The sequence below is a fragment of the Phoca vitulina genome, unplaced genomic scaffold (assembly GCF_004348235.1).
Source record: "Phoca vitulina isolate PV1807 unplaced genomic scaffold, GSC_HSeal_1.0 scaffold36, whole genome shotgun sequence".
NCBI lineage: Eukaryota > Metazoa > Chordata > Mammalia > Carnivora > Phocidae > Phoca > Phoca vitulina.
The window spans coordinates 1,856,552-1,872,633 of NW_022589739.1; the positions used below are offsets into that span (position 1 = coordinate 1,856,552).

At 40.8% G+C, this 16,082-nt stretch overlaps 1 protein-coding gene across 10 annotated transcripts in view; it reads left to right on the forward strand.

Moving 5' to 3' along the window:
- SOX6 (SRY-box transcription factor 6) overlaps nucleotides 1-16,082 on the forward strand; it is a 595,827-nt gene that overhangs the window by 543,869 nt on the left and 35,876 nt on the right. For 6 of the 10 annotated variants that reach the window (XM_032426940.1, XM_032426941.1, XM_032426939.1 and 3 more), the window contains one exon: nucleotides 5,965-6,073. In XM_032426940.1, the coding sequence (XP_032282831.1) occupies nucleotides 5,965-6,073 (109 nt within the window). Of the gene's footprint in view, nucleotides 1-5,680; nucleotides 5,762-5,964; nucleotides 6,074-16,082 lie in introns of all 10 variants that reach the window. The other 4 variants (XM_032426931.1, XM_032426935.1, XM_032426932.1 and 1 more) reach the window with 1 other exon arrangement.

The following is a 16,082-nucleotide window of genomic DNA, read 5'->3' on the forward strand; positions in this document are numbered from 1 at the left end:
CTCACTTGTACAGGGTTGTTTTTTTTTTTTTTTTTTTTTAATGTAGGTAAATCAATTACATGGCCTTGTAAAACCTGCAAGTATTTATGGACACTACTACTAAATGATGTGTAAGATATATAGAAAAGGTATAAGACAAACCCCTGGCTTGAAAAATCTTCTGATGTTTCAGGGGGAGACTTGGAGGTGCAGATGAACCAAAGCTTGATTTTTTAAAATAGTGTATAACTAGGGGCCGATTATATAGGGAAGACTAAGAACTTTGTATATCAGAAAGCGGGTAGCTCAGAGAGGTGATAGAATTCACAGACATCTTGGGTTTTTCAATATGAGTAGAATTTGGCAAGGAAGAAGAGAGTAGGAATGTTATCCTAGCAGCAGTGAGGTGAGGAAGACAAGCAGGCGGGATCATGGTGTTATGGGAAGGTGAGTAGGATCCTGTCCACCCCGAGCGGAGGATGTATGATGGGAGAGTTGTAGGAACTGGAATTTAAAATGACATGTGGGGAGGAGTGTATGAAGGACTTGAAAGCCAGGTAGAGGAGTTTGAATGGAATGCAACAGAAAGCAGGAAGGCGTGGAAGGTTTGTAATCAAAAGTGGGACCCTGTGAGGAGTGTGCACGGATGGACTGGGAGGGCAGCGCCATGAGCAGGCAGCCCAGAAAGGAGGTGGGGACGGTGATGTAGGAGGGCGTGCCTAAGTGCATAGGCAGTTAGTGATGAGGGGATGGGAAGGAGGGAGAGGGGGGACCAGTGCCAGGGGCTCTGTGAAAGGAGAACCAGCAAGCCTGGATGAGGGACTGAGCATGGAAGGACAAGGAAAGCAGGGAGGCAAACAGTAGTGATATAAAGAGAGGGCAGAAGGGAGGTTGTGTAAGGGGAAAGCTGCTTTTGCAGGGAAGTCTTCGCTTTCAGTTGGCGAAAGTTTTCCTGGGTTGGAGAGAAACTAAGGCTGGGAGCTGGGATGAAGTGACAAGACTTCTTTCTTGGGGAGTAGTCAACGACTTAGACAAAGCTGGAAACTTTGAGGATAGATACTATCTCAGGACACTGTGCCGGCCTTAGAGAATTCTTATTCATAATGCAAATATTTGTTCTTACTCTCAGAAAACTCTGCTTCAGGAATACACATGAACGTGACTGGCGGCTCTGCCCTATTAACTTTCCCTGCAAAACTCCTTATTATTACATATTTGAAAGAAGTCTTCAATATTTAAATACGTATTTTAGGATATAATAACAAAATTCTTATTTACTTAAAAAAGACTCATGCCCAAATCCACACATAGGAGATAGGTGATCTAAATTTGTGTGCATAAAATTTTCTAATTACTCTTATCTAATTACTATTATGTATATATATGATATGTATACATTTGTATAAAATATTGTAAAATATTTATAGAAAATATATATACACAAATATTCTATAAGCTGACTAATTGAGAATCAGTATAGAGTATACTAATATAAGGTATTTTGTATGTGAAAGTAACATGAGAGAATTATTTTTTGCCCATTTTAACTGCAGTGTAGGTAATGGCCCCTTTGGTACATATTCTGTGGCTGCTATGAACGACCCCCCATTCAGACAGTCTTTAGAAATGAGCTTTGAAGAAAGGTTGGTAAAGTACCCCTCATCTAGACCATTGGAATAAAATATATCACATCATTGTCCAGCCATGTCTAGTTGTCAAATGAAATGTATTTGTTTGTAAAGCAACCAGCAAAAAGCTTCTCTGGGCATTTACTGATCTCCACTTGAGTTTGTAGAAAAGGGGACCTTGTTGAAGTGAGTCGAGGTCTGGTGTAGGCTGGTCAGTGCTGGTAATCCTGAGGGGAGGGTGCTCAGCGCATCCTACTGTTCATGTGGTGTTTTCCAGGAGATGGCTGCAATCAGTCATCTCACAGATGGTTTGAAAAAGGCTTGTCTTGCTGGCAAGCAAACTGTTATTTAAGTACACAATCCACGCTACTACTGAAACAGTTTTGCCAAACTTATCCAAGTATTCTAACATGCTTAAAGATGGTATAAATATCATTTATTGCTAGCAGTTTTCTTCAGACTATATGGAATGTCTTCCTGCTGCCTGATCTAAGTGTCCCAGTTTACATTATGGCCTTTACTGCCTCTGTTTGATGGAGTGATCAGTAAAAATTTAATGACACTATAAAATAATAAAAATGTCATTAATTTACCACGGATCTTGGATGCAGTGGTTGTAAAGTTACATTAATAAACAGAATATTTTTTACAACAAAAAGCATTGTTACGGGGGAACGTATAAATAACACACATAAATTTAAGAGCAATTTTACTGTTAGCACACACATTATTATGGAATAGCCAATAAGTGTATAAAACATAGTATATAAAATTTTATTAAAATATACTGTGCACATCAAAAATTCAGCTTTTATCTAAGTGCAAAGAAAAGCCATTATTGTGTGCTTACTGTTTCATTGCTGTTCTTTCCCCATATCACAATTTTACATTTGTTGCCAGTAAGAGGAAGTTGATTTTTTTTTCTTAGATGGAAGCAAGGCTCTGTTCTTTTAGTCACCCCAAATCCATTCTCTTTCTCCACCGATGCAAAAACAAAATTGATCAATCTTGCCATGGTAGGGAGGGAGAAGTTGCTAATTTAATGCAAAGTTAAAAATAATGCCCAAGGAGTTGAATGGTTTGTTCAGTGACTCTGGAAATAAGGGATAATAATGCAGCAGTCTATCTGTCATCAGTGAGGCTGCCCCATCATTGACTCTGATAATATGTGAAGATGATGGATGTCAGCGTCTTGTGGCTTGTGGCATTGAACATTCATCAGCTCTCACTAAAGGGGGCTTTATCATTTCAATATCTTTACTTAATATGCAACATCTATCTCATACATCATAATTTCAAAGCACTTAAGAGAGCCAACAGTCCTACAACACAGCAGAGCTGACTTTCAGACTTTAATTTTTTTCAATAACTTTTATGTTGCCTGCATGTTTTGTGACTGACAATGCATAAGTAAGTGTCTGATCACATCGCTGCATGTAAAATGCACATTGCGCCGTCAACATGAAGATTGGGGAATTTTCCTGGGGGGGTTGAGATTCAATTAACATTGAGCTATTTTGCTTAATCTCCGAAATATCTTACTCGGGAGATGTACATCGTGAGAGCTAGTTCAAGTGCATGGAAAAATCTGGAGCGAAGAACTTGCCTCCCGCTGTCTATATGTGGTTGATATAGGGGCATACCCATTGGCACTTAATGGCCAGAAGTTGAAGCCTCTTGGAACTAAAGTATCTTTGAACAAATCTCTGTGCCCATGTCCACAATCCTGTATTTACCAGGCTCATGTTCCACCTCACTGGTAAAATCTTTGCTTAGCCCAGCTGCCTGGAGCTAACTTGTAGACATCAGGCCCTCTTCTTATCTATGGTTATGTGGCTGGCAAATAAATATTCTGAGCTATTCTTTGAAGAAGGAAATCTTCTGGGAGACTAGGTAGAAATTTATATGAAAGGGCATGGCTTTGCAGGGTCCTTCTTTAATCTCAAACACAAGTGCTTAATATTACCAAATATAAAATGCAGCCCACTGCCCAAAACAATTTTTATCATTGATTTATTTTCTGCCTGTTTAACAAGTGTTTCATGGGATATTCTTCCTTGACTTCTACTCTGTCAAAATATTGATATTTTATAAGGAAAGTATCTCTGCAGAAGAATGTTTTTTTTCAATGAAGTCAGAAAAATGTATGACTTCAAAGACACTGTGAATGTGTTGTTGAATGTTCTGAATGTTTTTTGTTATGATTAAAAACAAGCTGATAATACTGAATTGTGAGTGCACTTCATTTTTTATAAAAGAAAAGATATTATCATCATGTAAGCTTTGTTGTCTTAGGATTTTACAAACCATGGCATGTAATTTTCCCTCTTCTCCTTCCTTGTCAAAATATTGATATTCTTTCAGGAACTTTATTTTTTTTTACTGAGAATATTTTCCGGTAAAATCAAAGAGAATGAATGACTAGAAAGATACTTGAAATATGCATATTGATAGGTAGCACGGTCTGTTGATTTTCAGAGAAAGTTGTTTTTCCCCCCATGAAAATACAGCTAAAGGTTGTTCTTCCAAGAAGATTGCAGGTGTCACATCAAAACTCCTTTTGCATTTAACATAGGGAAAGCATTCACATGCAAATATTTGAAATGCGAAACAATGTGATAAAACAAAGGTTGAATATTTTGCTTTCCCTGGTACTACTCATCTTCACTTTAATTCTTTTTCTTTACATCGTGACAACCAAAAGTGCTACTCCAAAATAGAAATTGGCTGATTAAAAGCAGCTGTCCTTCCCTCCCCCCCCCCCCCCCCCCCCCCCCCGGCAATGTGTGAAACTCCCACATGGCTTATGGTTGCTTTCTGTCGTGGCCTGCATCTGGGTTAATTTGTTCTTGTGCAGCAGTGTTTTCACATAAGAAGATATTGGGGAACCATGCCTAATTTGCTTTTTATTTTCACTCTGTTTTTATAAGGGTCGTATTTCAGAGGTTTGCCCATAGCCCACCATTGTAACCAGTTAGTATTACCCAGTTGGGGAAATTCATGATTATGATTTTGCTGCAAATCTTTCATAGACGTGGTGCTAGATTAAAGCAAGGTTTATGCTGTGTTTTCTTCCAACACAGATTTCAACATATTCCACGATGAAGGGGAACTGGAAGACTTCCTGCACAATTTGACTGATGGGAATTAATTATAGAAATATAATGATATTCAAAAATAATCATATTAGAAAGCACAAATGTAGGGAGACTGTACAAATGAGACTCAGCCTCTATCAAGTAATTGTATGTTTGCTCTTTAAGAATATTTCCAAGTTTCTAAACATCTTACAGAAGAGAACACTCACAGAGGGTTTCCGTCTAATGCCGAACATGCTCAGTACAGAACTAGGTCATTGAACAATAGACTGAACAGCAATCAGCACTCTACTGCTGCATAATGCATTAAGTATAACATGCAGAAACCATTCCCGGAGCTGGAAGCTGCTATTTCATGTCTGTAAATTCAAGCTGACATGACATTTAATATTGTTTCATAGTAATGAACAACAAGGTCTCATTCATTCATAAGCACCACACAAAGCCAAGTTTGAGTCTGGAGAGTAGTGAGGAGGCGAGAAGGGGACACGCGCTGTGTTTTTGCAGACAAGAACACCATCTTAGTGACGGTCAGTGAGCCCTTGGCTACTGATCCAGAGAGCGGCAGAGGGAGAGTTCAATGTGATATTTCAGGCTCCTTCTCCTGGACGAGCCGGTTAACAGGTATAACATCTTTGAGTTTCCCTCCTATAGTGGTAGGAGATTTTCACTTTCCTCACTCAACGGCTGGGCTAGGAGTAATCTCCTTTTTACTTCCCGGGGAAGTTAACGGTGGAAACTCCTAAGCAAAATAAGAGCATCAACGCCATCATCTCGTCTGCCTGCTTGGAAACGTTTGTTTTTGAAGTCCTCTTGCCTAAAATTCTGATTTGTACTTTCCCAGGAATACCAATATGAACTGTGATCTCTAATTGAGAAAATTCCTCTCCTGTTAACTAGCAGTAGATTTTAATGGGAATTGCTCTTTCAAGTTTTGCACTGCAGGCTCAAACCTTTCACTTGCATTCCTTTTAGACTACTGGAGCAAATCCCAGTGAGAGAAGATGCTCAGTGCCGCCCGGTGGGCTTCCTGGCGCCGGTTTCCTTCCCTTGCAGGTACTCTGCTTTAGACGCGGTCAGCACTGGGGGTTCCACTGTCAGGCTTTAGCGGAACCTTCCTGAAAGCTTTTCTGAGCCCCTAGTTGATCAGAAACGATGTTTGTAAATCCAAGTTTTGCCCACAAAGCAAGATAGGAACTGGAAGGAAAAAGTGGCTGCTTTGGAAGCTAGAATAAGCCTCTGATTATTCTTTCCTCTAGGAAAGAACACGCTTTGAGAATTTGGGGCCCCAGTTAACAGGAAAGTCAAGTGAAGATGGAAAGCTGGGCCCAGGTGTCATCGATCTTACGCGGCCAGAAGATGCAGAGGGTGAGTGGCTTTTCCGTAGCTCTTTTCTGCTGCTCTGGACGATTGTGACGGTGCAACTGAGTTAGCTCTAGGACCTTCTATGGGCTTTCCTGGGAGTACTGGCTGGATTTTTTTGGCAAAGCAGAAGAAATGTTAGCCTCCATTATATATTATAGCTGAGGACGTTGAGAGGTAGCTAGATCCTATATTACTGAACACATAGCCATTCAAGGACTTCAAGGTGCCACTTTCCAGTTTTCAAATAAAAAGGCCCTCTGCATTCCAGTGAGTAACAGAATCCTATGTGTCATCCATGTCACTGAATTGTTGTTAAAAAAGGACTAACAGGGACTCCTGGGTGGCTCAGTCGGTTAAGCGGCTGCCTTCGGCCCAGGTCATGATGCCAGGGTCCTGGGATCGAGTCCCACATCGGGCTCCTTGCTCAGCGGGGAGCCTGCTTCTCCTTCTCTCTCCCTCTGCTTGTGCTCTGTCAAATAAATAAAATCTTAAAAAAAAAAAAAAAAAAGACTAACATACAAAGGAGGATTGTTTTTAACCCTAAATCAAGCAAGTCCCAGGTGCAGTCAAACCGTTTTGGGAACTCAATGATGGTTTACAGCAGATCTCACATAAAATTAATAATTGCTCAGGCGAGGCCCCGCCTGTGCTTGAGCACCAAGCATTACCAAAATCTTTTGAAAGTCTGGATGGAAAGACCAGCTTCGCTCTCGGTGGGTCTGCCCACAGCACTATCAATGCCTGTCCGCTCCTCTTCCCTTTTTGTTTGTTTGTTTTAAATGCACAAGCAGCAAATCAGCAGAAATTGCTCCCCAGAGGCTGGGTACAATTTATGAGTTAGGTCAGCACTTCAGTAGTAATGTTGCCTGGTTATTTACTGTGTCATCACAGAGTAGGGACTGGTTTTCCCGTTAGCTGTTCCTTTGGCAGAATCTCTCCCACCAGTCAGGGAAGATTAATTTGTTCTCTTCAGAGTAACACAATACTTCACCCAACTTGGGTCCCAGCTGAAGTTCTTTAGTTTGAGGAGACGAATCTTACTATTATCCCCTTTACTGGCAGAATTTCTTCCAGGACCCTAATCCCCTGAAAATGCACGAAGACATTTCATAGCCACATCTGAACTGGGCCTGGCTTCTGGTGAGAGCTTGGGACCAGCCTGGCAGTTCAGAAATCCCTGGCATGAGCGCTAAAAAATGGACAGTATCAGACATTAGGAAGCACTTCAGAGAGTTTCCAGAAGGCAGATTTTTTTTTAATACCGGTAGGAGAGACTGATGTGTGATGATAGTCTTGGGGACAAGGTATTAAATTCTGATTGGTATGTGTGTGGGGATTGGGGGTTTGGTGGGGGGGAAGGACAGGGAAGAGGAAGAGAAAAAGAGAAGAAGGAGGAAGGGAGGGATAAAGAGGACTCAAAACCAGATATACACTCGCTGCCTTTCATGAAGAGCGTGTACCAAGAGCACAGTGACATTGATATTTTATAGGCACTTAGAAGTATAGGTTTTTCTTCATGAGGATTGAGGTTCCTTGGTCTAGGGGACCAGTTATTCAGGTCTGGCCCATCTCAATTTTTTTTTTTTTTTAAATTTTTTTTATTGTTATGTTAATCCCCATACATTACATCATTAGTTTTAGATATAGTGTTCCATGATTCATTGTTTGTGCATCTCAATTTTGTTGCAAAGTCGTACCACAGAGTACCTAAGTCTTTGACCGTACACAGTGAAATAATATTTTTCGTCACTTTGGAGTATTCAGTCTGTTCATTTTTCCAGAGACTAGGAGGTACAGAGTTCCATCACCTTACCCTTGTTCCAGCAGTTCTCTTAATTTGTCATTCTTCCTTCTTCATTTGGCTTCTTAACTGTATAATGGATATACACATGGTCAGTTACCTCTCAATAATGCTAACGATTTAGTTAATGATAGTATGGGCTTGGTAAATTAAAAAGCATGATCGGAGTTACTAACCATTGTGAAAAGAAAAAATGAAAACCTTAACTGCAGGGAAACATATTGTATAGAAATATTTTTGGAAATTCCATTCAATACCCAGATCATCTGGATTCAGACCAATTTCCTGGCTACTTTGGTTTTTGTTCTCATTGTTTGTTCGTTAGCAAACATTTTTGAAGCACTTACCTGCTTTTTACACATATTTTCCCACATAAACCTTATACAACTCTGTAAAGAAGGTGTTATTATTTCTTTTCCACTTTACAGATGAGAATATTAAAGGTGAGAGGAATCAAGTAACTTGCCACAGGTCACACAGAGAGTCAGGGTAGAGCTGAGAGTCGATCCCAGGCAGCCCAGCTCCGGAACCCACGCTGCTGTACCACGCCCCGTATACACGGATAAATCTGTGGTGCCTTCACTTCTCTGAACAAAGTCCTCGTGACCTTCCTCAGTATGGCCCATTTCCTCTCCCCTAAATATAGCGAGTCATGCCATACCCCAGCTCTCGTGTTACTCTGTCACACAGAGCAGCAATGCCTGATGAGCGTAACAGTAGAAGGGCTGTAGTGGCCCAGGAGCTTAAGGAGCGTGTGAAAACCTCCCTTCAGAAGCTTGCCCAGAGTTGCCATTGAGACCTCCTGTGCTTTGGGGCACTGTGAGTTCATGAATGGAGTCAAGTTACTAGCTCTCAGATGGACAGAAGCGCACTGCCTTTGTGAGGGCTGCTGGGATGGGCAGCAACCTTCTGCTGACTTCGGGATATTTCCTGGCGTTGGTTCAAGTAAGAGATGATTGCAAAGCCTGCTGGGGTTACGGTTCCTATTAAAGTCCGAGCAGATAGCAGGTACACGTGATATTTTCTCTCCTTGCTCCTTCGCATTTCCCTGAACAGGAAGAGTAGGAAGGGACTGCAGTGAAAGAATAACTACAACTTACAAACTCCTTCAGTCAGTTTATGGTCTAAACGAAACAAAACTAAACAAAACATTGCCTAAGTGTCTACCGCGTGCCAGAACTAGACACTAGATAAACCCAGGGAAGAAAAACGATGTGTTCCTGACCTCTTGGAGTTTAAAGTCTAGTGAAGGAGGACAGAAGATTAAAAGGGGAATATCTACAGACAGACAGGCATAATTATCACTGAGAAAAGTGCTAAAAAGATCAAGACTTGGTTATGCCGCACAGAGATTCAGAGTGAAAGCTACTTAGGTCAGCTCAGTTGGCAGGTGGGTGCTGCAGCCCTCGCCCAGCACGTCACCTCTCCTCAGTCCACACATGATCATCTCCGTGTTTCCTCTGCCTTGGCACAGCAATTAAAATGTTTTCCTCAGCTTTACTGAGATAGAATCGATACATAACTCTGTAAATTTCGGATGTACTATGTGATGGTTTGGTACACCTGTATGTTAGAAGATGATTACCACAATAAAGTTAGTTAACACATCTGTCACCTTATATAATCACCTCTTTTTTTATGAGAAAATTTAAGATCTACCTTCTTAGCAGCTTGCAAGTATATAACACAGTATTGTTAATTATAGTCACCATGCTGTACATTAGCTCCCCAGAGCTTATCCATCTTAAAACTGGACATTTATACTCTTTGACCAACGTCTCTCCCTTCTCCCTTCCCCCCGATCCCTGGAAACCACCGTTCTACTCTGTTTCTGAGTTTTCCCTTTTTAGATTCCTCATATAAGTGAGACAATACAGTATTATTTGTCTTTCTCGGTCTGACTTATTTCACTTTGTGTAATGTCTTCAGGGTCCATCCATGTTGTTGTGAATGGCAGGATTGTCTTCTTGTTTGTGGATGAATGATATTCATCCACAAAAACTCCTTCAAGAGTTGTGTGTGTGTGTGTGTGTGTGTGTGTGTGTGTGTGTGTGTGTAGATATATATAGAGAGAGATGAAGAAAATGTGATATATATATCCATCCATCAACGTACACTTAGGTTGTTTCCATGTCTTGGTTATTGTGAATAATGCCGAACAGCCATCTTAAAGGGCTATGCTTTCCTCCCACTTGCACCCCGTCCTCCTGTGAGGCTTCTGAAGAGACCAAAGTACGTCAGCTTAGGAGATGAGGGCCTGTTCCAGCTGGGCTTCCCAGGAAAATATCTGCCCGTCGTGAAAATGCCAATATCACTTAGTAAGCAACTTGTGGGCCTGCTTCATAGCTCTGAGCATGGAGGCAGCAAGGGAAAGGTCACCCAAAGAGGCAGCTGTGCATGTGTATTAAACACTCATCAAAATCAAATGACAAAACCATAAGCCAGGAAAACAGAAATTAAAAATATAAAAGGCAAATGCCTTCAAAATTTTATTTTTAAAGTCCAGCTGTTATTTGGCTTGAATATGACAAGACAGCATTTCTTGTTCACCATGATATTTATAAAACTACAAATTCATTGGTGCTGGGGGCCTAGGAAACATGTGTAAGGTCTTGTTATGCTTTGAAGCAGTTGAAGGCTTACTGTGCACTGAGCACCCAAAACGTGTTAGCTCCTGTGTGGGACATGGAAGGAAGAGAGGACTGGATTAGTGGAGTCTGTCACCATGTATTAAGAATGGTGAACAGCTGTTCAACTTTGGATGGACTCTTCACGTGGCATTTCCCCTCTCCTCGTTCTCCGGCAATCGTGCGATGCTTCCCCCAACTCTCCTGATTTCAACGTTGCAAACTAGAGTGGAAAGGGCGCTCCCCCAGTTATTGGGAGGTTTGGATTAAGGCTCTTTTACTAGAGGATGGCAAACGAGTGACTAAGGCCTCCTTATCTTTCAAAAGAGAGGTTCTGGATTCCATTATCTCCAAGGCCCCTTCCAAATCTAAGATTGGACACCGCCTGTCCTTTTTTATAGGAAAGGTGATCTGGGCACAATAGTTTCCACTTATTTTTTTCTCAGAAAAATGAAGGAGGAGACCAATAGCTCTGAGAGGATATTTGTGCCACTTGTTGCATCCAGTTTTCAGGTCTCCTGAACTTTTCTTTTTATTAATGAGAAGCTCTCTCTGGTAGTAATTCCCAGTTGCCTTTTGCGGATGGGCCCCTCTTCTCTCTGTCCTCTCCTTCTCTTCTCCCAGCAATAACAGTTGTGGCTTGCCTTCTTTTTCATATTCTTTCTATCCTGTTTCTTCTCTCTTTCACACCTGGCATCTCTAAAGAGATATTTTCTTTTTTTTTTTTTTTTCCATTTTGCAGAATATCTGGGGTAAGAAACCATTTTTCTAACACCTCTTCTAATTCCCAAATTCAATTATTGTGTCCCAGCCTCAGAGGGAGGCTGCACCTCATTTTGATGTGGGGCATAGTGGGATATGAGCTCCGAAAGGGATGAGCTCTGAAGGTAATTATCATTGGCCAGACTTCTGGACCCTGGGCTGAAACCATGGTGATGTGCCGTCTGTCCTCCATGTATTAAAAACTTGCATTGATTTGAGTGGAAATGGATACGTGCACCAAGAACAGTCCCTTTTCGAACTATTGCTCTCAGATCCCCAGATTTGCTTAGAAGAGTTTTATAGACTTGTACTGAATTGTGTATTGGGTCCCAGCCAACATGGTCTTCATCCTCCTGAAAGCTTTATTTTTTGGTGAGCTTCTGATTGCTTCTACATTTTATACCTCAAGTTGGCTCTACTATTGTCAATTTAAGCTCTCTGGCTATAGACAAATAAGAGAGACTGCAACTTTTCCTTTTTCCTCCTTAAAAAATGTACCACTTAATATTAATATTATTAGTAACATTAATATTATTTTCTCTTAAAAACTCTGTTTACCCTTGGATTCACACTCTGAGAAATCTGTGAAGCTTCTTTCATTCCCTTTCCCCTCCCCGGATCTTATTGCTGGTGGGAAGGGAGGATTGACTTGAAGATACAGGGCTCATTCAAGGCAGCAGGGGGAAAGCCATAGTGTCATCTGGTGCAGAGTTTAAGGGTACAACGGCTTACACTTTGGAATGTGAAAGTCATTATTAGTCCAAGCCCACGGGATACAGTGCTTCACACTGCAACGCATAGATTCTCAGAATTGGAATAATGGAGAGACACCATCAGATTTACAATTTCAGCCGAGAAATCCCTTCTTATATCCCTGACAAGTGGTCACCTCACTTCTGTTCAAATGCATCTCGTAGTCTCTTAACAGAAAACTGACTACTTCTTGAGAAGCTCATTCTGATTCTAATTATTAATTCTTTGTTATTGGTAGCCAGAATTTGTCTCTGCTTCCTTGTAACTTCTACTCACTGGGTCTAGTCTGACTTCTGGGTTCCAAAAAATAAAAAATAAAACTTGTATTTCTCCACATGAAACCCCTTCAGGTATTTGCTCAAGGACTAGGGGATTTAAATTCTAGTTGCGCCACCCTGGGCGGGTCACTTTCTTTCCTGAATTTTCTCGTCTGTAGCTGAAGAAGTTGGTCCAGGTGATTTCTAGTTGACAGTTTTTTAACTGTCTTATTATACTGCCATATAATTGAAATCATTCACCTTTAAGTCAACTAGAATGTAACAAGTATCAATTAAGGACCACATCATCTTTTAAAGAAATGAAATTATCATAGAAATATACTATCTCTATAATGAGATGTCTTTGCCCAAGAAGGAATCCAAGTACTAGAGTATATGTCAGGCATAAAAGATGGGACATTGTACATATTAAAAGAAAAGGCTGAGGTAAATCAGAAGAGAGCGCTAACCAGAGCTGTGCCGTGGCTTATGGGGTTGACTTGCCATGCCTGCCTAAAACAGTGTTTCCAGGAATCCTAGAGGAATGAACCGGCAAAGCAGTTTCTATGGAACCAGCAGGCTGGGGTCCGAAGCCAGGATTAGTAAGCAGTGAGGCCCAAGACCTGGAGAGGACTGAGTAACAGCCACAGGCTGGGAGATAAGCCGAGTTCACAAAGCCCTTGGCTCCGGACTAACTCTGTTGTATGAGTATCACAAAAATGTATTTTACTGTGGATATAAACAGTTTTAGAGGATCCTGTGCACCAGTTTATATCAGCACTATATATAAAGTGCCGCTCTCTTAAACAAGCAAATAAACTTCTCTTAAAGAAATATATTTGCTGTGTCTTAAAAGCTCCCAAATAACTTTTAATGTTGGTGGAAAACAATTTCCATTGAACTCTCCAAGTGATGGATAGCCCTGATGGGGCAAGAGAGTGAAATGTCAAGATTCTTATATAACTCCATCCCCTAATACTTCATAAAGGGAGCTCAACCTGCTTCTCAGAGTTGCTTAAGCTAGAAAGCCCGAAGAGCTAGCCTCCCTTTACTGAGGAACCTAGCCCTGGCCAAGAGCTGGTTTCTCATTGGGCTGGCTTCTTCTCTAAAGAAGTGTCAATGACAATACATATAACCACCACACACACACACACACACACACACACACACACACACACACACACACCTCTATCTACTTTTCTGACTGAATATCATCTACCCGAAGGAAAAAATGCTTCTCTATCCTATTACTGAATTACACAGAAGCACAGAAGTACTTCCCCAACTTGTCTGAGAAACTGGGCCACAAAAGATTAACAACATCTACCATGAAAATTAGATCTGAGATAAGAGCAGCCCACATATGGTCCCAGTGGGACTACAAAATCAGTCTGTGCTTGCTCGGTACAATGTAGGTCTGCTTCACATATTCCAACACATCAGAGTAAAGCCTGGCTGGTAGAGCTCTATCTGCCATGTTCGGGCCGACTATGTAGCTCTTGGGGTATGGACCCCGTCTGGTTATATCCTCTCTTGGTAGCAAGAGCCATTTGACTTGCTGTCTGCAGGCCAGTGAATTCAACCCAACCTTAGGCTGGTGGGATTTAAAGAGCATCAGGCCAATTGGGAGTGCTTTTTAAATTCTTTCTGCTTAAGGTCAGGATTGGATTTGAGACCAACCTTTTTTTTTCTTCCCCCCTAATTGGTCCTTTCCTCTTTTTCAAGTTCTGATAACTGTCTTTCTAACTTATTTCAAAAAGTTGATAACCATCTAGCTCTTTCTCATTTTTTGTTACCAACTTCTTATCTTTTTTTTAACTAACATATTTTTATTTTTGCCTGTCTCCTTTTATATTCGTGGTCTCATTTCACTCTGCTTGCCTGTGACCGTTTGCTTATGCCCACTACAGGCCATTTCATACTCTATAGCGGTGGTTCCCCGTAGACTGAATTGCTGGTGCCGATATCCAAACCTTTCCAGTCAGGATCTGTCTGTACTTCAGGGGCCCCCAATCTTCAGTTTTACTCCCATGTTCATGTTACAATGTACTGATTATCTCTTATGTGCACAGCACATATGGGAATGGCGGGAAGGATTTTTTTAAAGATGGACTGCACTATATTCTCCAAGAGCTAGTAATGTGGTTGGGATTATAATAGCAACACATTGAAAGCAAAGCAACCTAAAGGGTTACGTGTGCAGTCCGTCATTAGAGAACCAGAAAAAGAGTGCTGTTCATAAGAGGAAGTGACAGTGCTTTTGGATAGCAATGACTGGCAGGCCTGATAGAAATATAGCTGGAGATAAGCTTAGGTTTGGATGAGCAGAGAGAAGGGGAAGAACTTTTAGTTTAGGGAATAATCCAAGCAGACGCAGGAATGGTAAAGCACACAGACATTTATAAGGAAGTTCCAGAAGGGAAGAATCACCTTTCTGACCCTTGTGTTCCCCACCAAGCCCAGTAAAAGCCTTGTTATATATATATATATATATATATACATACATACACATATATATATATATTTTATTATTATGTTATGTTAATCACCATACGTTACATCATTAGTTTTTGATGTAGTGTTCCATGATTCATTGTTTGCATATAACACCCAGTGCTCCATGCAGAACGTGCCCTCTTTAATACCCATCACCAGGCTAACCCATCCTCCCACCCCCCTCCCCTCTAGAACTCTCAGTTTGTTTTTCAGAGTCCATTGTCTCTCATGGTTCGTCTCCCCTCCAATTTCCCCCCCTTCTCACATATATTTGTACCTAGTAACTATTTGTGGAATTGAACATGTTGTAGAAATATCCAGGTTCCATATTGTGGATGGCCTTGAATGCCAGGCTCAAGAGTTTGGACTTTGCCACCAAATAAATAGGCATTAACTTGTAATTGTTCAAGATTGACTTGGATTATAGAGGTCAAAAATAATGGAAAAACAGTAGTTAGTTTAGTCTGGGAGATCTGTTAGTCTCTTTATTCCTCTGTTCTGTTTAATAGCCTTTCAGAGGGGCCATTCAGTGGGTGTCCTTTCTTATAACCTCATCAGAGAACTGAGTAGGAGTTAGGAGGGTTTTCATCCAAGTCATATTAAAAATACTTCTTTTCTTCCTGGCTATATCGTCCATTTAAGTGTGATTTCACTTTGTCCGAGGTGACTGATGGACGTGTTACAGATCTGTCTTGTACTTTTGCCTCTCATTAGTGGCAAGTGGTCTTTTTCAATTGTTTTTGTTCAGTGAATACTTAGCCCTAATATGATGCCCCATATTAGGTCTTGGTACCAGAGGGAAGCGAGTGTGTAAGAATCCATCAGCATTTGCATTATACTGTAGACTGTTACATTTAGGAGGAGGCTGTAAAAAGTAACTCTGAACTAAAACTTAATATCCCAAGTCTCAGCCCCGAGAGAATTTCATAAGCAATATATTCAACCATTTTAAATTTACACTAAAAATACAAATTGCAGCTTACTGGTTTATATATACTTTCATGGCAGAGAAATCACTTCATGCTGCTTCAATATAAGCTCACTTTTCACTCGGAAGACTAGTCCCACATGAGGACAAAACAGAAAGGGAGAATGGTCAGTCCATGTTGCAGACTTACAGAACTGTTAGTGCGTGGAGCACTGGGTATTATATGCAAACAATGAATCATGGAACACTACATCGAAAAGTAATGAGGTACTGTATGGTGACTAACATAGCATAATAGAAAGAAAGGAAAAAGAAAGAAGAAAGAAAGAAAAGAAAGAAAGAAGAAAGAAAGAAAGAAAGAAAGAAAGAAAGAAAGAAAGAAAGAAAG